This window comes from Sphaerodactylus townsendi, linkage group LG09 (genome assembly GCF_021028975.2).
Source record: "Sphaerodactylus townsendi isolate TG3544 linkage group LG09, MPM_Stown_v2.3, whole genome shotgun sequence".
Lineage (NCBI taxonomy): Eukaryota > Metazoa > Chordata > Lepidosauria > Squamata > Sphaerodactylidae > Sphaerodactylus > Sphaerodactylus townsendi.
This window is the reverse complement of record NC_059433.1, coordinates 47333354-47356209: the sequence shown is the minus strand read 5'-3', so window position 1 is coordinate 47356209 and position 22856 is coordinate 47333354. Positions and strand designations below refer to the sequence as shown.

Sequence of the window (22856 nt, the reverse complement as noted above, 5' to 3'; positions counted from 1 at the left end):
TTACTTTTTATATTGGCCTGTATTTCTTATGATGCTTCTGTAATCAACTTGGCCCTAATTCAAGAAAGGACCTAGTCAGTTATGGAAATCTGTGAATGGGTAGAAGAGAAAACAGTTCATTCACTTCCTTTTTTAATATCATACCCTTCTTGAAAAGACTTATCTGTGCAAAGGTATCTTCCATGTCTTGAGTCCATCCCACTCCTGAACTGGAGAAAGCTCCTCAAAAACATGTGTTATAGTTCAGATGTATGGAAAGGGCTGTTACAGTTTGCAGTGATCAGTATGCTGAAAAAGTATTAATCAGTCTCATCACCACCATAGTTGCTTCATACTCTATCCTGCAGTTTCTTGGTGTTTAATGCAGAAGTGATGAAGGGAAGCAGAGTGTCTGAGACCAGTAGTGGCACATGTCCACTGAGTGTTTGGAGAGTTCTATTTTCTTTATTATTGTGGACAGCAATAGATTGCCATATAAAGTGTGACTGCAAGAGAAAGGAGGGAATTCTGGTGGCTTTTTCATCATATTTGCCTCGCCCCATTAAGGAAAAGGGGCAAGGGGTACTCATAAAAATCTTTTTGATTTTTCTTCCTCCATGTCTCCATCTCCATCAATATCATCTACTTCACTATACTTTGTTCCCTGAAAGATTAAAGTGCAGTCAGTTGTGGTACAGTGGAAGAGACCATTTACATCCCAACTCTCCCATCAGCCCTCTGATATCAAGCTATTATTTAAGATTGTGGGCCATTGCAAGTTTGGAGTTTGGAACAGTGATGGGTTGAAAAGAGAACCATCCAGCTGTGTGGATTTGGTGCATCCACATTTCTGTTCTCATAACAGCCACCTAAGTGGCCAACAAATTAAAACATTCATAATAAAACCAAATCTGAAAAATCACCATGAAATCAGTAAAAAACTGAAATACACAAAAAAACATGAAAACAACAATTAAAACGTTAGTTGGGAAGGATAATTCACTGAAGGAATGCCAAATAAAACAAGTCTTTACCCTTTAGCAGAAGGTGGCAACAGGATAGACAGGTCACTCTAGGAAGAGAATTGCAGAGTTTTGGTGCCACTGTTGAGAAGGCTGTTTCTCAGGTTGCTGCAGAGGCATTCCTCCCATTGGGCACAGTGGGCAGTTGCTCAGGGCACCCTCTTGTGGTGGGTGCCAAAAATGCTTGTCTGTTTGTGGGATTTTTTTTGTATTTTCAGTGTTTTTTCTGTTTATGGCCTGCAGGGGGCGCAGTTTTTAGGCTAGCTAGCAGCACCAAAATTTCAGGGATTTTTAGGGAGACTCTCCTGATGATATCACCCAGGTTTGGTGAGGTTCGGTTTAGGGAGTCCATAACTTTGGGAGTTTCCAATGGGAGCTAATAGGAGATGGGGGCTACATCTTTGAGGGTCCATAACTTTGGACCCCCTGAACCAAACTTCACCAAACCTGGGTGGTATCATCAGTAGGGTCTCAGGAAGATACTCTGAAGTTTTGGTGCTGCTATCTTAATAATTGCACCCCTGACAGCAGGCACCTCCTAAATTTCCCCAGATTCTCCTTTTAAATCCACCCCTTCCTACCAATGCTTGTTTTCTTTCTTTCTTTTATTATTTCAATGCCTAATAAAGGTGGTTATTATTATCATTAAATCCACTCCCTTAGGCATGGATTAAAAAAGAGAATCTGAGGTCCCCAGTTTAAACATTGAAAGTGATGCTGTTTCACGGTGGAGGAGAATCCACCCCAAAATAGCATCACTTTCAATGTTGTTTAAACTGGGGATCCCAGATTCTCCCTTTAAGGTGGATTTAAAAGGAGAATCTGGCCTCCCTAGTTCAAACACCATTAAAGATGCTGTTTGGGGGTGGATTCCAGCATCTCTTGTTCAAACTAGGGAGCCCAGATTTTCCTTTTAAATCCACCTTAAAGGGAGAATCTGGGGTCCCCAGTTTAAATAACATTGAAAGTGATGCTGTTTCCCCCAATTGGGGGGACTGAATACAACACCATAAAATGTTTTCGTAGCAATAATAAAACATTTTTAAAGCATTTTGAAAATGTTTTCAAAATTTTTTATTTCTGCTGTGTGGCATGGCCTATTGCTGTGTTGTGATTTGTGAGTTGGGGGATGTTCTATAATGTGCTTTGAAATGACCTGGTGGAAAAAAATAATTGTTTGGTCATGGTGGGAGAGGGTGGTTGCCCATGGGGGGGGGGCATCATACTCAGGTTTTGACCAGGGCTCAAGTTTGCCTAGGTACTGGGTTGCTGCCACTGGGTTGCTGCCAACCTCAGAAGGTAGGGCATCTAAAAAAGCCTTATAGAATCATAGAGTTGGAAGGGGCCATATAAGCTGTCTAATCCAACCGCCTGCTTAATAGAGGATCAGCCCTGACAGGTGTTTGTCCATCGGCCCCTCCTTGAAGATGGCTAGTGAGGGAGAGCTCACCAAACCTCTAAACAGCCAATTGCCCCATTGAACTACTCTTACTGTAAAAAGAATTATTTCCTAATATCCAGACAGTACCTTTATGCTTATTCTTTAAACTGTTAATTGCAAGTTTTATCCTCTGTCCTCTTAAGTGACAGCCCTTCAGATACTTTAAAAGAACAATCAACCATGTCTGCTCTCAACCTCTTCTTCTCCAGACTGAACATTTCCAAGCCTCTCCACCTTTCCTTACAGGGCTTGGTCTCTAAGCCCCTGATCATCCTTGATACTGTCCTCTGCACCTGCTCCATTCTGTCTATTTCCTTTTTGAAGTAAGGCCTCACTGCACATAGTATTCCAGGTGTGATCTGACCAATATACTGTACAGTGGAACGATGCATTTTGTGCTCTGGATGTTATACCTCTGTTTATACACCCCAAGATCACATTAGCCTTTTTTGCAGCTGCATCTCCTGTTTAGCTTATTGTCTGCCTGTACCTCAAGATCTTGTTCACACACATACTGCTACCCAGAATGGTATCCTTCATCCAGTATGTGTGTTTTTCATTTTTATTACCCATATGTAGAACTTGTTGAATTGCAACTTGTTCACATCTACCCACTTTTCCAGTATATTCAGATCTCATTGAATTCTTTCTCAGTCTTCTAATATGCTTGCTGCTTCTCCCAGTTTGGTGTCATCTGCTGATTTAATGAATAATCCCTCCTTTACCTCATCAATATCATTCATAAAAATATTGAAAAGTACCAAGCCCAGAACAGAGTTGATACCCCATTGGTCATCTTCCTCCATTCAGATGAAATGCTGTTGACAACTATTATTTGAGTTTCCTTGTTGAAAGTGGTCATGAGAAAATAGTCTTTCAGGTCAGGAACTCATTGGGAGCTATTGTAGATGGGCCAAGACTAGAGTGACATGGTTCCTATGACATCAGTGCTGCAGAATTCTGCACCAGTGGAAGTTTCTAAACTCTTCTGAAAAGTAGACCCACATAGATCATGCTATACTAATGTAATGTACATGTTTCCAGGGCATACACATCCCCACACTACGGACCTGGTCTTTCAAAGGGAATGCAACCCCATTCATGACATCTTAAATGTCAGGTTAGACTTTCTAGTCACCATCTGATTGGGAGTATGCTTGAATTTATTAATATGTATCCACACAGCCCAGGCACTTGATCGGGGTTTGGGGTATATTCTTATGTCAAATTTTTATTAATGAAAAATGTGACATCCTCAGTCTGTTATTTACCAAAACTCAGAACTTCTCAAATGATTCTGAAGTTAGGATCTACAGCAAATACACTTAATTTCAGGTCTATTACCCACTTTTATGGGATGATGTCCTTCAAAGATAATTTGTAGAACCTCTAAGTAGATTTCTTGGCAAGACCAAATCATTAATATGAATTATTTCACAACAGTCTTTCATGTTGTATCTTATAGTTCTTTAAACCCTCGATATTAAAAATTATATAGTATTACAGTCCTGTTCAGTGGGCTAGGGACCTGGCTGCAGCACCATAGCCATCCCATCCCACCGCTCCCATGGAGGCTTCCTAGCTGTGTGGGGAGGCCTGAAAGGCAAAAAAATTCTCCCCGCTGCCGGAAAGCCCTGATTGGGATTAATGGAGTTACACCACTTTTTGGGTGGCATAAGTCCTAAGCCTGGACCACTGGTGCAACGTGGGCAATGGCCAAGAGGGAGCCATCTAGTGTTGGCTCCACCCCTGGACCGCCCCCCTTCACCAGTGGTGGTGTCCAACGCAGCATCCCACCCCTGGACCGCCCCCCTTCGCAATGCGTGGTGTCCAATGCAGCATCCCACCGCTGGGAAGGGCAGTTGTGACTGCATGGCAGCAGCTGCACAGTAGGGAATTTGCCCCTCTACCAAGGCACATGCCCCAGGGGGTGCAAATCTTCTGGCGCTACTGCGTGCTGTTCCCACTGGTGGATTCGACCTCCCTTTCTTAGATGGGGTTGTTAATTACTCTGTGTCTTCACTGAAACTGGGGCAAGGATTTTTTTCATATTTTCAATGTGGTAATGTTGTTATTTCCCTTCTATTTAACTGTGTGCAAATTTTTATATTATTGTTTTGCTATATAGTTTGCATGTAAAGCTTGGTAGCTGGTACGTTTGTGTGCGTGCATATGTGTGTGTATATATAAATACAATTTGTGGATTGCATTTCTTTTAGAAAATTCCACTGAGTTCTCCATTTAGTGGGAAGCACTCTCTCCTTAGTGGAATAACAGCTTTTACAGTTGATGGGGTCAGATATTTTTTCTGACATTCAACCCAGCCATACAGCTTCTTCTACTCCAGTGAAACCTTCCATGCACCTTCTGCACTCCACTAAATCTCTTAGACGCAGCATTCCAGTCTGGAAGCTTTTGTTAGGAGCAGTGTGCCAGGCAGGTGGGACTTACTAGGGTCTTCCCAGGTCTTTACTACATCTTTTGATGGCCGTGACTTGAGGGGAAATGTTTCTGAGAGATCTAGAAATCTGCCTGGCATTAAGACTGCCAGAGTTTCTATGAAGGACAGTTTTCTCTCCCCCAAAAAATCTTTAGTCGTCATTTTATCATTCCTCAAAAATTAGTTGCTGACTCGTGTCTGTGGTGTAGAAGCTAGTAGGGAAAGAAGTCCAGTGGTTAGAGATAGGTCCAGAGAGCTACCAGGAGTTTGTCTTTCCTGCAGCTTCACAAATCTGTGGATGTGGCAACAAGTGGGAACACAAGGCTACCTGCCTTGGCCAGAAAGGCACTGTAGGTTTGTGGAGCTGGTTGAAAGAGGATTCATGGTACTTGAACCAAAAACTGTCAGATTCTATATTCTACCTCCTACCTTTCCCATAAGATTTTATTTTATGGCTGCAACTTGACACAATACATATTATAGGCCAAAGTTATTCTAGAGTGTAAAGGGTAGCATAGCTTGCTTTTCAAAATACCTGTTGCATAGCATGCCCATCTTAAACATCTGACAAGGCAACTCCATACTTCTGCCAAGGAGGAGTTTCCACATCCATCTTGATTTTGTAATGCTGACTAGTGTGCACTAAATAAACTTAACACTCTCCTCCTCACATGCTTTTTGAATGGAAGGTGATGTTCACTCTGTTTATGGTCCTCTTTGGAAGAGCCATACCAATTCTGTTTTTTCGGTTCTGTTGTCACCTCCCTCTTAGTTGCTCGGGTGTCTTACTCTAATGCTACAGCCAAACATAAATAGCCCGGGTTGCTTCAGTTCAACTGACCCCACCTCAGGCAGCAAAATGGAAAGGCTGGCAGTTTGGAAAGACAGTGTTGATATTCAAAATCCTACATCTTTAATTTTTAAAAGTAATTATTGGAACAGAATTTCAGATGGGTGATTTCACACACTTATGATGCTGTGATTGCTAAGGTTAGTGGTCAGCCTATCAAATATCAACATAGTTAAATATGCGTATTCTTGGGGACAGTTGCTGGACCTTAAGTTCCACAAAATATTTTTGGGTGTCTACAAAGTCCCACCTCACTGGAAAAAATGACTGCCCTGTGATAACATTTAAATTCTTCCTTTGAATTTCTCTTTACCATTTTGCAACCTTAAGGAGAAAAGATAGTGAAATTATTGTATAGGGATACTTTCAGATAAATACCTAACATACTGCTGTTTTTTTTTCTTCAAATTATCCCCTGACAGTAGAAGAAAATGAATCTGACGACCAGCAGGGAGGTGTGGTACTAGCAGCTGCACAGACAGGTAATGTGGAGTTCTTTCATGAGGCTTTGGTTTGTTGGCTAAGAACAATATTTTGGCTTGGTCTCACTTTATTGAATTTGGAAAAAGAACAAATCATAAACTTTCAGTTTCAGTACTCCACTGTTCTTCCTCCCACTAAAACATCATCAGTGTTTTAGTTTCATAGAAGAATGACATTCATAGGGAAATATGTACATTTTTACATTCAAAACACTTTATTTGCAAGCAAGAAACCCCTCCCCACACTATCTGCAGATACTGATAATTAAAAAAAAACTTGTGAACTTATGAACCACGTATGTGTGCACTGATGCGTAGGACTATTTACATCTCAATTCTCCCATCAGCCCTCTGATAGCAAACTATTATTTAAGATTGTGGACCATTGCAAGCTTGGAGTTTGGAACAATGATGGGTTGAAAAGAGAAACATCCAGCTATGTGGATTTGGTGCATCCACATTTCTGGATTGAGGCCAGTGTCTCTGCAGGCTAGTTACTTTAATAAATTAGCATGTAGTTCAATTCTTAATCCACTGAGTTTGCTAGCAGCCACTGAGCCCTACATTTAAGTCACTGGGAGTTTTGTAGCTAAATCCTCAATACAACTAGCAAGATTTTAGGTTGTAAGTCTCACATGTTCATTAGAATGAACAGCTATAAGGGGGTTAATAGCATGTTGCTTGTTACAATGGCTCCTTTTATTTGCTTCTGCTAAAAAAATTATACAGTTTAAAGAATGATTCAGTTCTTTAATCTGTTGGATGAGTTGTTTGGCAAAATAATATTTAATTAAGAAGTCTGCTCAACAAAATCATTATGTGGTATGCTTTATTGACATTTTGCTTATGGACCTTCAGAGGAGGGCCTGAAGAAGCCCTAACGTGAAATTTTACATTTATTGATTGTACCTTCCTTAGGTTTCAGCCAAATTTTTAAGCTTTTAATTAAAACGTCCACTCTGTAAAGTGATGAATGCTCATATAAACTTATTATTTGAGGTGAATTAATTGCTAGAACATTTTTCTTTGCCTGTGAACGAGATTTGTTTCTTCATTAATATTTGTGTCTTCTAAGTTTCTGGTTCCCTTTGTATGCTAGATTTATTTTGGTGGCTCAGTAAAACAAAATAGCTGTTCTAAAATAAATAAATTAAGGTATAGAATCAAATGATGAATTAGTCATTAATTGGTATGGAAACTTGTATATACCAGTAGAAGAAATGAAGTTCCATGAATATTTTTATTAGATGAGAAAAGTGAGATCCCCTCCTTTTTTTCCTGCTGCTTTACCAGTTATTAAAATGGATTCACTGCCTACAATCATATAGTCCCTCTTCTTTTTAATCTCAGTGTGTGTACCTGTGTATCTGGATTGGTATAGTTGCATCATATTCTCTTTAGTCAAACTACATAAGCGCAGCAACCAGTGAACCTTATTCTAAATATGTATTTGTGGCTTAAGTGGGATGTGTGTGTGTGTGTCGGTAGTACAACAACTTCTTGGCATGTGGGAATCCCAGATTCAATCTGGTTAAAAGGATCAGATCAATAGCAGGTGATGTGACATACCTGTACTTGAGAATGTGGAGAACTGATTCCAGTTCGAGTAGACATTATGCTAATCTTGATGGATCAGTGGTCTAGTTCTGTATAAGGTAGTTTCATGTGTCATAGTCTCATTAAGGGCTGTACAGTCTTTGACGCCAGACTGAACAGGTATCTGCTTCCACTACTAGCATTTTTTGCTGTTGGAAATATAGTGTGTTCAATTCTGAGATATCCTGTATCTCCTGTCCTTTTCAGAGAATATTCAGGATGCTATATTTGCTATTGCAAATACTAATGATCAGCAACCCATATTGTGTTATCTTTAATATTTGGTTATGAAGTATCATAAGAACTTAAATACGAAGTGTGACGTGCCAGTAGTAATACTATGTCTTTTCAATGAGGTGTGGTATCCCATGTAATGTTTCTGATATCCCAACAATGGCTAGGGTATCAGGATTGGGCTGCGTATACAGTGTTAAAACTAAAATGGCACCAACCAGAGCTTTCTTCATAACAAGTGTTTGAAACGAGATTAAATGCCTTAATTGCTGGTTATGAGGGCCAATGATGATCAGTGCTGATGCACACAATGCTAACCATGGTTAAAGCATACCATGAAAGGGTGCTGGAAAGGAGGGGAAGTTACTGCTGCAGCAGACCTGGAGCAGGGAATCGTGCATCTACTGGAATATTAAATGTGTACATTTCTGGGAACTGTCTCTTGAATGAAAAGTAGCTGTGTCCCTCCAGCATAAAATACGTTTAAAAGATGAAGCCCTTAATGTTGAAGACTATTGGTGCAATCCTAAACAAAGTTACTATTGGAATATTTCTATTGGAATAAAGTTTTCAATTGGAATTTGAAGGGTTGGAGATAGAAGGGTATAACTCTGCTGAGGATTGCCCTGGAAAAGAATTTGGTTCATCAGCAAAATCACCTTTAGTACTGTATAAGGTTGCCATCCTCTAGTGGGGGCTGGAGTTCCCCTGGAATTACAGCTTATCTCCAGACAGCAGAGTTCAGTTTTGTTGGAAGAAATGGCCGCTTCCATTTATTTGTTGTTTATTCATCTGTTGACTTGTATGCCTTTTCTGAAACTTACGAGGTGATAAAGAACGCTCTTGGCTGTACCAAAATGAAGCTGTGCAAGAAACTCCATACATACGACTCAAAAATTTTTGAGAAATACTTTTGTATTAGAGCTCTGGCTCTTGCCATTAAGTGAGCTTTTTATGGAGTACCAAGTTATAAATGTAGTACAGCTACGGCATATTAATCTTACTGCAGAGATTTAATGAGGCAGTTGTTTTGCGATGGACGCTATTGGGAGCAGACAGCGACAGAGTTTTACTTCACCGCTGAACTGCAGAAATATTCCTTTCCTGGTAATAATTATAACCACATGATCTCTTAGTTTTCCTTTCTTTTGCCAGCACTTTTCCGTGCTGAAGTGGCTTGGAAGGAGGTCCATTAAAACACAGTCAAATGGACTGGAAACTGGGCTTTTTTCCTGGTAGTTTGACATTTTAGGCTCTTGATCAGCTATGGATCCTTGTAGCGTGGAGAGAAATATGCAAGATGAGTTTCAAGCATTCCGATCGTCTTCGCCAGTCTGCTGAGATGGCTGTTAGATATTCATTACTTTTTTAACTTGACTTTTATATAGGTTATAAAAAGTAAATGTGGTGAAACCTAATTTTTACATGGATAGAATAGAATTTCTGCTGGTTGGATTTAAACCAATCTCTTACTGGAAATTAATTGAAGTCCATGGGTTTATTGCTGCTAACTCTTTTAAGCCTTTGCAATTTTTCATTTTCCTCCAGTGTTGCAGTTTTATTAGGCCAAGTTACAGCAATAACATCCCTTATGAGAAGGAAAAGGAGAAAGCCACCTGCCAGGACACATAGTAATGAGAAAAATATACTACTTAAATTTCCATTTATAAATAGTGTTTAACATAATCAGGAACAGAAAACAGCAGTTCATTTATGTACTGTATTAATAGCTAAAAGAATATATTTACAAGACAAATGAAACTTTTTCTCGTTTGCATTTTGTAATCTTGTACAGGGAATCTTTTGGGTGAGGTGGTGATGTACATACTTGCCAAAGTATTGGGTGGTACTATATAGAGCAGTGTCATCGCTTGCTGTGAAAAGAAGTCCTTACGTTGTGATTTTGAACACCAAGCTTCTGTCTGTTGATGTTAGGCAGTCAATCCAACAAGGGCATGTTCCCCTCACAGATACAGTCTTCTGTATGCTCTTTCTTTGCAAGGAAAGTAGAGTTGCCCGCATGGGGTGAGAGGAGATCTGCTGGATCTAGTGAACCTAGTGGCAAGCAGCTCTTTCCTTCATTCAGCAATTAGGCTTGCCTAATTGCCTAGGCTGTGAAGCTACTGTAGGGTGTGGCTGGTGGAGTTTGAGGACAGGAGGAAGTTTAGTGTGAATATAATGCCATAGTTTGCCCTCTGAAGTTGCCATTTACTCCAGGGGAACTAACTTTGCAATGTGGAGCTCAATTGTAATTCCAGGACAATTAGCAGACTGTGTGTTTACTGCTGTACTTTTGAAGCCCATTCATTTCTTTCCCCAGTGGAAGGGATAAACTGTAAATTTCAAGTTGACAATTCCTGTTCACCCTTTTGTTATTGTAATGGAAAGAGGTGGATATGTATTGTCAAAGGCTTTCGCGGCCAGAATCACTGGGGTGCTGTGTGGTTTCCGGGCTGTATGGCCGTGTTCTAGCAGCATTCTCTCCTGACGTTTCGCCCCACACAGCACCCCAAAGAGGTGGATAGTTTGCTGTGTGTATCCTGTGCATGCAAGTACTGTTTAAGCATACAATATGATTTGTAGCACAGAATTTGTTTTCTGGAACTCAGTTTTTAATATTTTTAAAGTTATTTGTTTTTATCATTGTGTGGAGAGAAAAAAGCTTAGAATCAGGTGGTTGATTGAAGTATTGAAACATTCTCAAGGGAAGTGATTGATGAGTAGCTCTAATGTATACAGTCTTGTAACTGTGGATGCAGGAGCCCAAAGATATGTCATGCACTACCTCTGAATTCCCAGTTTTATTTTTTTAAGCAAGCCTATCCTTTTTCATTGCAAAGGTATCTGAAGAAAAGTACAACAAGGTTTGGGGGGCTATATTGTCTGGAAGGAATGGGGGAAGGGAAGCTGCTAGCCAACTGTAGCTGATTTAGTTTTGCTGCTTCCTGATCAAATTAATTATCTTCCGTTTTGTCCCATCTTCTTTTCTTGTTGCCATTTGGATTCTTTCTTGCTCATTTCTGTCATTTTTAATGCTCACAGTGATGTGAGAACATTGAGTGGAAAACTGAATTAGGTTTATACTCTTTTGTTTGCAGTTTATATCCTCTCTGTTTGCAGTGGGAAAACTGCGTCAGCATCAGGAAGGCATGGGAGGAGGAAGGAACAGAAAAATGAACACCCAGTTTCACTCAACTTGGTATCTGGTTTTAAGCACTGATTGCAAACCACCCCTTTATAACTTGCATGCGTAAAGAAATTCATACCTTTGAGCATGTACAAGACTCCTTTTTACTCACTGCTGAATAATCACAGTCAGTATGGTTGCTAAGAACCTGGGGAAAAATTGTATTGTCCTTTTAGTAGAGATTTAATGCATGGAAATGGCCAGGTGAATCTTTTCATTACATAATGGCATTACTTGGTAAATACTGTCTTATTAGGCCTCTGTTAAAGTGACAGGAAAAAAATTCCAGTCTGTTGGCAACCATTACTGCTGGCAGCCATTACTGCCAGGCTGCTATCCTCATCTCCCCAGTGTAAAAACAATCTAAGATTAAAGCTGAAGGATGGAAGAGACATACGACTCAGGCATGTCTAAAGTCCAGAACCTTCCGTAACAGTAAAAAAAGTAAAAGGAGCTAAAAGTCTGAGGGGTCATACTATCCAGGCAGTCTTGAGTTCCACCACATCTCAGTACAGAAAATCAAGGCTTTGGGGAGGTTTTAACCCAATCTGTGCCAAGAATAATGAATTTTCTGAATACTGTGACTAAAAATGCTCTGCTTATATTAAGGGTTGTTACCTGCACATCACAGTGAAAGTACACATCTGTCAGTTTGGTACAAGGGGTGAACTTACAGATTGGAAGAAATGATGTAATGTAGGAATCTCCCATTTTAGGAATTAAGGCACTGATTAATTGCTTTCTAGGCACAGTCTGAAATACTACTCCAGAGTGTTATCCTGGCATGTGACATCTCTCAGGAAAATAAATTTATTTTCACCTATTTAAGTCAACAATCCTAGTGGTTAGGACTCCACCTAAACACTTGCGGACATATCTGCAGTAGTTTTCCAAGGCCCTTCCTGGAGTGCTCCTGCCTTCTGACATTAGGTAGTTGGCAACCCAGGAACAGCCTTCTCAGCTGTGGGCCCATGGCACCAAAACTGGAATTCTTCCCAGGAAGACTCATCTGTCCCCTTCTGTTGCCATCGTCTGCCAGTGGGTGAAGGCTTTTTTTGTTTTATTTGGAGTTCCCTCAGTGATCCCTTCTTCCTTCAACACGTTTAAATTGTTGTTTTTATGTTTCTGCATGTATTTTAGATTTGATTTTAATTGTTTTAAAGATATGGGGTTTGTTGGTTTTAATGTTTAACAATCTGTTAGCTACCTTGGTGGTCCCAACAGTAACAGGAAGGCAGAGCATACATTTTGTGAACATATAAGTAAATACGATCATAACCAAATTACCGTATATACTCGTGTATAAGTCGACCCGCATATAAGTCGAGGCACCTAATTCTACCACAAAAAACTGGGAAAACTTATTGACTCACGTATAAGTCAAGGGTGGGAAATGCAGCAGCTACTGGTAAATTTCAAAAATAAAAATAGATACCAATAAAATTACATTAATTGAGGCATCAGTAGGTTAAATGTTTTTCAATATTTATTTCAAAGAAATACAGTAAACTAGCTCTGTAAGCCCTGATTCTCCCTTTACATTCACTCAGAAAGGGGGGGGGTGATTTAAAGGGTGAATCTGGGGAAAATTTGAGGGTGCCTGTCAGGGAAGAAATGTTTATATTAGCAGTACCAACATTTCAAAGTATCTTTAGGAGACCCTCCTGATGATACCACCCAGGTTTGGTGAAGTTTGGTTCAGGAGGTCCAAAGTTATGGACCCTCAAAAGGGTAGCCCCATCTACTATTAGCTTCCATTGGAAACAATGGGGGATGGGAGCACCCATTTTGGGGATCCATAACTTTGGACCCCCTGAACCAAACTTCACCAAACTTCACCATACATTCTGAACTTACAGCAGAAGCAGCTGACAAAGTAAAAACCCTAAAATATTTTTAAAAATGTCCCTCACTCGCGTATAAGTTGAGGGGGGCTTTTTCAGCACAAAAAATGTGCTGAAAAATTCGACTTATATGCGAGTATATACGGTACTTTTCTTTTGATCGCTGATGAGCCATTTTAAAGATTTTTGACTTCTTCTAAGTCTAAGTACATGCCTACTTGTGATAACTACTTAAAATTATCAGGTTGTCTGCCATGGTGGGCAGCTTCCCACTGGACTCCTTCTCCCTCATAAAATGTCTTCCTGAATGTATTCAGCCTTGGTTGTGGTTGCTATTGACCAAATGACTAATTCAAGCCGGGATATATTTTAATATCCTGTCCTCTTTTAATTTAGACAGTGGCTCTTACCATCTCTCAAATCGCTCAGCAGCTTCCAAATGTCTTTCCCTTTATTTGACAGTGAAAGTGTCTCTCCAAGAGAAGGTAGCAGTGGAAATATATTCATCAAGAGAGGTATAGACTGCCACCACTCATTACACTGAGGCTGTGACTGAACCCAGGTCTCACAGGTTTTCCCCTTAAGAGTTGACCTAAAAACTAACGTAGCATTTTGCTAAAGCATACATTCTGAACTTGCAGCAGAAGGGACTAAGTTGGCCGACTCTTGTCCCAATAGAATTGTATCTGCGAATGCATAAGTTGAAGCAACTGTCCCCTCTCCCTTATAATGGCTTCCATTATATAAATAGAAAATAATTCCAGTGTTAATATCTAGTTAGGTCTTTGTAAGACACCGTGGCATAAGCAGTTTTTCAGATTGTATATTCCACACTGTATGTGTTTGTGAGTGTGCGTGGATGTGTGGATGTGAGCATGTTGGTTGTATTATTGGATTCTTGTTAAGGACCAGAATTCATGAATAATAAGCAGGAAGCATTGTTGCATCCTTTTCTTCCCTCTAGCATGCTACCTAAAGCAGAGTCAGACTCTACCCTTATTTTAAAACAAACAGGTCTGTAAACTTTATGTGCAGCATTTAAATAGTCATGTTAAAATTCAGACCCAGTGCCCGCATTTCCCTGAGTGCTGTCAGTTTTATGAGATGAAACTGTGAGCTTGAGCTGAACATCTAATAGTATGCTGTGTGCACGTGCTGCCTTCCAACAAGTGTTTAATGATGTCGGGGTCAGTTTGCAACAGTTAAGACAATTATTTCTTTTCCTCCACTGTTTATAACTGAGTGGTATTTTTAACTGTTTGGCAGAAGTTGCTGCATAGGTTTGGAGTGTTTTGACGAGTAAGGTTGGGATCTGGTTCGTATGTTAAAGGAAGTTAAAAATGTCTTTCCCTTTTGTTCAGCACGTGTCACTTTCGGGTAGTGTAAGGTTTGCATTGCCCAATTTGGATGCTAGCAGGTACTCCTGTGTTCTATGGATGTTCTCTGTAAAATAGAAGGCCCACATTATTCTTTTTAGCCATTTGTGCCATTTATTTGTTTGTTTGTTTATACCTTGCCCAACCCCGAAGGGCTCAAGGCGGCGATACAACAATATGAAACCAGATACAATTAAAATAGCAATAAATAATTAAAATACTACAAGATTCAACATTTGCACACATGATGGCAACTTAAAACTGCACTATCCCACGGGAGAACAGTGATAGTGAGTGTCAATCCGGCTGGCCCCTAGGAAATGCCCAGTGGAATAGCTCTGTCTTTCCAGCTTTGCGGAAGAAGCTCTGATCCCACAGGGTCCTGATCTCGCTCGGGAGCTTATTCCACCAGGTGGGGACCAGGACCAAAAAGGCCCTGGCCCTTGTCGAGGCCGGCCGGATATCCTTCGGTCCAGGGGTTACCAGCTGTTTCTCCTACAGCTTCTTGTAGTTGGTAACCAGTCTATATTGGTAGTATAAGACATGACAGTTGAAATCTTTATAATAGGTAAGACGTACTGTGGGTTCTATTCATTTTGCTATTTCTTGTTTGTGGATCACTTTGCTCTTGTACATGTAACAACTGATGTTTATTAGTTTTTACAGAAGAAAGTGAGACCTGCTTTCTAGAAGAATGTTAGTGGTAGGAGATGGTAAACCTTCTCAGATTATGTTGACCCAGATTTGGAGAGAGGAGCAAATATGCTTTCTCTGCTGGTGCTACCCAGCATGCTTTAGTGGTTAAGAGTAGCAGTCTCTGATCTGGAGAACCAGGTTTGATTCTCCATTCCTCAACTGGAAGCCTGCTGGGTGATCTTGAGCCAGTCACAGTTCTCTCTCTCAGCCCACGTGGGGGTAGGCAGTGGCAAATGACCTCTGAACGGCTGTTGCCTTAAAAATCCCACAGGGTCATTTTCCATCACCACACCTGTTCTATGGACCAAAAAGGGTTTTAAATGAAAAAAAAAACTAGTAGGGGAACATTTACAAGCATATTTAGTCCCCACTTAAGAGTTTGCTTCCCTCAATTTTTTCCTCATCCCTTCTTCTGTCCAAGGCTTGCCGTGCAGGGATAAAGAAATACACATTGTTGAAACGTTGAAGTGCCTGTTTGATTTTCCTCCTGTGATTACAAATGTCTTTCTTTCTAATATCAGGAATAGGATAAAGATGTTCATTTGCAATGTTTACAGTTGGCCTTTTCCCAGGAGGCTTAATGCAGACCACAAGTAAAATATTTAAAATCAGTAAGATCTATAAAACAATATTAAAAACTAAGAGAACAGCAAACCAATCTACCAAAAGGTCTGAGGACACTAAACATTGAGTTGTAGCAGGAGGGGGGAGGCAAGAAAGGTATCTGGAAAGCCATACTCTACAGGTGGAAATCCTCCTTCTGTTGGAAAAGCCATGGTTGACCCCAGCCCTTGACCTCTCATTAGACAGTAATGTTCAGCTGTAACAGACAAAAAAAGGAGAGAACAGGACTCTCTAGGACTTTTGCCTTGCTGACCAGCATCACCTCTGTCTTGTCAGTATTTAGTGTCAACTTGTTCACCAATCAAGCATTGGCTCAGTTTGTTCATGGCAGCACCAGCTGGTTTAAGCAAAGATGCATATTGCTTGTAGTGTCAGTGACATACTGATAGCACCCAATAGCAAAACAAAAATGGTTTGGGTTTATATTATATTTTAGCCGATTAAGATATGGATATTTTTCTGAAAATAACATAACAAATCAACGTCATATACAGAGCTGAAACAGTGCTGGGTGGAGTTTAGCTTCTACTATGTGCAAGAGCTTTGTTATGGCCAGTGAACTTGCTGATGACTTTGTTGGGCTCATATAGTGTTGTTTCTTCACACTCTCTCATCACCACCTACCTCAGAAGGTGTCTGCTGTGGGAGAGGAAGGGAAGGCGTTTGTAAGCTGCTTTGAGACTCCTTGCAGTTGAGAAAAGCGGGGTATAAATCCAAATTCCTCTTCTTCTATTACAGAATTAGATATCTAATTAATCCTTGCCATACCTGCTCAGAATAGAATGAAGGCTTTTGCACTGCAGAGTAAAACCTTTCTAAGGTTACAAATTGTAGTGGGTTTAGAAAGATGTAGGTCTGATTAGGGTTGCGCTGTGGGCTGGTTATCTACTTGTGTAATTTATTTATCTACTTTGGTTATTTAACAGGCAATTTAAATAATTTCAAGTATAATTTTAAGGCATAGGTGGTAGGTTGGTGCTGTTCCTTTGGATAGAGAGCTCAATTGGTGTAAGTTGATTGGCAATATATTAATTTACAAATGGGTAGGCCAGTGAGAATCACGAAATGGTGGAAATCTCATCCTTCTATCTTGTTTCTTCTGCCCCCCTGGCCACCTTCTATTTCCCCTTTTTGTCTCCCCTACAGCTTTCACTACTTCCTACCTTGCTGGGCACTCTCCCATCTCTTTCTTCCTCACCACAATCTCCTTTGCCTTCTTTTGTCACACTGTTTTGTTCTTTTGTTTTCCTCACCTCTTCTTTGTCCTCCCCCTGGCTTCCCTCAGCTACGTCTCTTTCACTCTCCCCATTGCTTTGCTGGTATGCCCACTCACTCACCTATAGCATCATCACCTCTGCTTGCCTGGCTCATGTTCATTGTGCCGTCCTCTCCACCACTGGGTCCTGCTTTCTTCTTCTTCTGCTTTCTGCCACCTATCTGCCTTCTACTGTAGGTGGGGGACATCTCAGATGGGTGTCTTCTCCACCAATAGCAAGGAGGCAGGAAATCGTCATCAAATTAGCCGTGTCACTTCCTGTCTTCCAAGGCCATATTTGTTCAGTATTTTTTCCTGCCTAGCAGGGAGTGCTAGTGTTTAGGAGAGGCTCCTTGGTAGATAACGTGTGTGTGTGTGTATGCAGTGTGTTTGACGCAGCAATACATTCTAAAGGAAGGAAATAACAACAGCCTTCACCAAAGCCTGGACAGGCAAGCACAGCGAACCGCGGAGAGCGTTAAAAGCGGAACGTTCGTTTTCCCGCCTTTTTGATGCACCCGCCAAACCAAGATGGCGTCGGGCTCTTTCACTCCTCCGCGCCAGGACTTCGCCAGATCGACGGCTGAAGGAACCCGCGCGGCCAAGGGAGGGCGCAAACACGCCACTCCGCGGACGGCCCCCTCCCCGCCCGGCGCCGCCCCGCCCGCGCCCTTCCCCACACGGCCGGGCCCTCACTGGACCTGAGGGACGCACAGCCCCAAAGAAAACCGAAAAGGCAGCAGGACGCGCGGAGGGCCCTCCGCACGCTTCAAAAGCAAAGAAGAAGCTGCCGGGGAGCTTGACGCCTTCCCAGGGCGCGGCCATTGACGGCGGCTCCCAGACCAGTTCCTCCTACCCCGCTCGGGATCCGGAGTGCTGTGTCAACCCACCGAACACCCCACCCCCCCGCGGAGGCGGCTGAGGGCGCGGTGACTCTTCAACAACAGGTACCGGGGCCCCGGGCCAACCGTGTGGAGGAGAGCGCTCCGGCGCCGCCGGATGCGCTTGCGCAATCTCAGGTGGTCGCTAACGACGACATTTCATTCTGGCAACGCCCCCCCCCCCCTCTGCATTCACGCAAATGCTCAGAGAACAAACTGACAAAGCGCTGGACGATAGAGAGCAACGAGCTGCTTTAAATAAAACCTCTTCCTTCCCTACCAGAGCCATAACCTGCTCTGATGGAACCGCTGCTGCGTTCACTATAGAAACCCCCTTGCCTTACAAGAGGACGAAAGAGGAGATAGAGGGGAAGGGGATGAGGGCCAGGTTCTCAGACACTGAAGAACCGACCGTTGAAAAGCCAGAATTATCCCCACGGTTCTTCTAACAGGAGGACATTACCAATCCTGCCAAACCCATCTAAGGTTTTCCCGAGGGCAAGTCAGATTATTTTCCCCAAGATGCTGGAACACTAAAACTGTTTTTCCAGTTCCAAAATACTTTGTCAAGCGCATTCAACGCGAATGGCACACGGGTAGGAAGGGACTTCCCACAGCTTACAAAAAGTTTACCTTTTGCCACAGCGATTCCATACTATGTTGAAAGTCCCAGCAGTGGAAGCCCCTATTGCAGTTCTGCACTCTGGAGCATTGGTAGCAAAAGAAGGGGAAAGTAATATTAAAGACCCGCTAGACAGAAAGACCCGCTACCAGTGAGGCGGCTCTTCACAGGTCCCACGATTGGCTGGCCGCAGCGATTAAGGCACTTTCCCCAGCATCTACAGTGGCCAGAGCCACTATAGCCTGGACTAAGAGAATTTAGTACATGATCCCAGCAGAGAACACTGCTATTAGAGAAGGCATTGCTGGTGCTCATTGCTAACGCCTTCATTGCGGACGCCACACTTGATGCAATTGCCATGACAGCTAGAACCATGGCGTCCAATATGCTAGCTAGGCGCAACACCTGGCTCCGCCCATGGCAGGCAGATACCCAAGCCAAGAATGCAGCAGCAGCCTATTCTTATTATGGAGACCAAGTCTCCGGCAAAGATTTAGAACAGGTACTCATCCAAACCAGAGATCAGAAGAAAGCAATGCCAAAATCGGTTAGGCAAGATCGTACGTCAACCAGCAAGGTGGGCTCACGCAGCACATTCAGAACACACAATACGCTCCCCAGATTTACTAGGGATAACAGCTGCAAGTCATGGCAGAACCAGTCTTCCTTTCATGACAAAAAAACTCATTCCGCACCTTTCAAAAACAAGGGAAGGGCCCTAAGCCAGACAAAAATAAACAATGACTACCGGCAACTCCCGGTGGGGGGAAACCTTGCCAAAATTTTCAGCAGCCTGGCAAGGAGTCCACATAGTTCAGTGGACAACAGAGTTGATAGAGTCGGGTTAACGAATAGAATTCTTCAGGAATTCTCGGCCCCACTGTTTGTTCCCTCACCGCTATCCTCAAACCCTTTAAAAGCCAAAAACTCATTAGGAAGCAGTTTCACATCTTCTGGAGATCCAGGCGGTAGAGCCGGTTCCTCCCCAGGAGAAATCCTTAGGGACCTATTCTCACTCTTTTTCTTTTACTGTCCCAAAGCGAAATGGGGAATCCAGAGCAGTGTTAAACCTCCGGTTTGTCAACAAGTTTATCCGGCTACCAAAATTCAAAATGGACTCCCTCTAGTCCATCACGATAGCCCTGAGACACAGGGAGTTCCTCACTTCGTTGGACCTGAGGGAAGCCTACTTGCACATCCCCATCAATCCGGCACACAAAAGATTCCTCAGGTTCACAGTAGGGAATGCCCACTACCAGTGCAGGGCCTTGCTGTTCGGACTAGCCATGGCCCCCAGAACAATCTCAGTTAGGTACTCCTGGGCCCCATTATCCAACTCAGGGAGGAAGGGACCCAGATACATCCTTACTTAGATGACCTGCTAATCAGGTCTCAGGACAGAACCAAGGATCTCCAAGACGTTGTCAGAGTACAACAAGTACTTCAAGACTACGGGCTCTTAACACATTGGGAGAAAAGCTCCCTCGCCCCAACTCAGAGACTAGAACATCTAGGAGCGATTATAGATACCACATAAAATGCCCTATCCATTCCACTGGTAAAAATTCTCAAAATACAAAAACTGTCAAACAAAATTCTAGTCACACTTCGACCAACTCTATTACAGTTGGCGAGCCTACTAGGCCTGCTCATCTCAGTCATAGACCTCAACCAATGGGCACGGCTACATGCCAGACCACTACAGCTGTTCTTAAGACCGTTCCAGCTAGATATCATTCTGAAAAAAGACAAAAAACTTTACCTAACCCCGTAGGTCAGAGAAAGCCTCAAATGGTGGACTAACATAAACAACCTAAAGAAGGGAAAATGCTACCCCCACGACAACAGACCTCAGATCTTCACAGACTCAAGTCTCTCAGGGTGGGGGGCGACGTTAAAGCAAAAATTCGTCCAAGGCACCTGGACAAAAAAAAAAAAGAAACCTTACTTCCCATCAATGTGCTGGAAACGCGGGCAGTGTTCCTGGCCTTACAACACTTCCACACAGAAGTCAAACATCAACACCTGATAATCAGGACAGACAACATCTCGACCAAGATGTATATAAACAATCAGGGGGGCTTCAAGATCCCCAAGATTACACAAAGAAGCCCTAAAAGTTCTCAACTGGTCGAAAATACACCTATTGTCGTCCCAAGCCCAGTACATTCGGGGAATAAACAACGACAAGGCAGACTGGTTGAGCAGACAGCAAATACAACTAGGTGAATGGAGACTCAATCCAATGATTTTCCAGGACATCTGCCTACAATTCAGCCAGCCCAAAAGGGATCTGTTCGCCTCAGTGGACAACACTCAGCTACCCAAAATTCGCAAAGTAACACAGGGGGTTGCCATCACAGCGCCTTGGCCCCGCCAACTGCTTTACGCCTTCCCTCCAATCCCCTTGATTCGCCTCTTGCAAAAAAAATCGGACTGGAGAAAGCTCTAGGTCATTCTTATCAAGGCCACAATGGCCCCGAAGTCCGTGGTACTCCATGGTACTAGAAATGTCCACCACAACCCATGACTCTGCCGATAGTTCCAGACATATTAACACAGGGCCCCTTAGCCCATCCAGACTCCAGGATGGCTCAGGTTGACCGCTATGGAGTGGAACGGAGAAAACTGAGACAAAGAGGCTACTCAATGAGTATTACGAGGAACATTATGGCAGCACAAAGACGCTCCACAGTCAACATCTATAATGCATCCTGGAGGACATTAGTTAGATGGTATCAAGCACGAGGAATGGGCCCGAAGCTCCTCTATAGGTAACATCCTAGATTTTCTCCAAAAGGGTTTTGATAGGGGACTTCGATGTCCACCTTAAAAGACAAATTCTTTGAGAGGAGTAAACTCTCCCAACCGCCAGTAATACACCGGTTCCCACATGGCGGCTGCACGGGCGATAACATCACTAACCAAATCACCATTTGAACCGATCCAAACCATCCCATTGCGATGGGTGCACATGAAAACTCTATTCCCACTTGCTATCACATCGCACGCAGGGTCTCGGTATTAAAAGCGCTATCAGTCAATGCCAAGTTATCCACAGTCTTTAAAGACAGAGTCGGATTACTCTTGGACCCGCTATTCATCCCTAAAGTATATTCCAAATTCCATCTTCAACAAGAAATTATAGTGCCAAAATTCATGCCTAATCCCTCTCACCCCAAGAGCTGGCCTTGGCATACTCTGGACGTCCAGAGAGCGCTAAAAGCCTTCATAATCAGGACAGAATATATCCGCAAAACGGAAGCTCTATCCATTAATGTTAGCCCCCCCAATGTGGGCGCTCCAATGTCAACAGCGGCCTTTAGCACAACTCTGAAAGCTACAATCATCGAAGCATTTAAATCGGCCTCGTTACCAATACCTCTGGGCGTGACTGCGCACTCCATACGCAGCGCGACAACCAATGCGGCCTTCCACAATAGAGCATCAGTGGAGCAGATCTGCAAGACGGCCACATGGTCATCCAGCTCATCCTTTATCAGACATTATAAAATGAATTCTCTGGCAGCAACTGAGATGGCCTTTGGCCGCAGAGTGCTAGAACGTATCATCGGGGATTAATGGACCCACCCTAATAGGGGACACTGCTTGGGGAGGTCCCATCTGAGATGTCCCCCACCTACAGTAGAAGGGTCCATTGAATACTTACTGTGAAGGGTCTTTCTACTGTAGGTAAGGGGGACATCTCGACCCCCCCTGGTCCTTATTAAACCCCGATGCCTTGTACATAGTTTGATTGTTGATTAGCACACGGGGGAGCCTCTGATACTTATTTCATTTATCCAGTCAACTTTTTGGATTGTTTAGTAATGTCATAGTCAGGTCACTTCGAAATGGTTACACGGACTGCTAGGTCATAAGGATACTGAACAAATATGGCCTTGGAAGACAGGAAGTGACACGGCTAATTTGATGACGATTTCCTGCCTCCTTGCTATTGGTGGAGAAGACACCCATCTGAGATGTCCCCCTTACCTACAGTAGAAAGACCCTTCACAGTAAGTATTCAATGGACCCTTTCCCTCTGTTGTTTCTCCACTACTGTCTCTTGATTTCTCCTCCACCTTTCCTTCCTGCCATCTTATCTCTTTCCCCCCTACCTTGCCCCCCCCCTTCACCACTGCTGGCTGTAGTGCTGCCCCTACTTGCCTTTCTCTTTCCAACCCCATCACCTGCTGAGTACTTCTATAGCTGCAGTCTCCCTTGTTGGCCCTTCCCTTTCAGCCACCAGCCAACTGCTTCAATGACAGTGGCTGTGTTATATCTGTACAATCTCAAATATTGCTTTGTTAGCACCCTTTGAAAA

At 42.7% G+C, this 22856-nt stretch overlaps 1 protein-coding gene across 9 annotated transcripts in view; it reads left to right on the top strand.

Annotated features, from left to right (window-relative positions):
• The window catches only part of ZNF521 (zinc finger protein 521), a 346723-nt gene that overhangs the window by 22223 nt on the left and 301644 nt on the right, over positions 1–22856 (top strand). For 7 of the 9 annotated variants that reach the window (XM_048507495.1, XM_048507490.1, XM_048507489.1 and 4 more), the window contains one exon: positions 6155–6214. The exons of the other annotated variants lie outside the window; for them this stretch is intronic. Coding sequence is in view for 4 of the 7 variants with exons in the window: in XM_048507490.1 (XP_048363447.1) it covers positions 6155–6214 (60 nt within the window). In the remaining 3 variants the exon portion in view is untranslated. The remainder of the gene's footprint in view (positions 1–6154; positions 6215–22856) is intronic. 9 annotated transcript variants of the gene reach the window in all.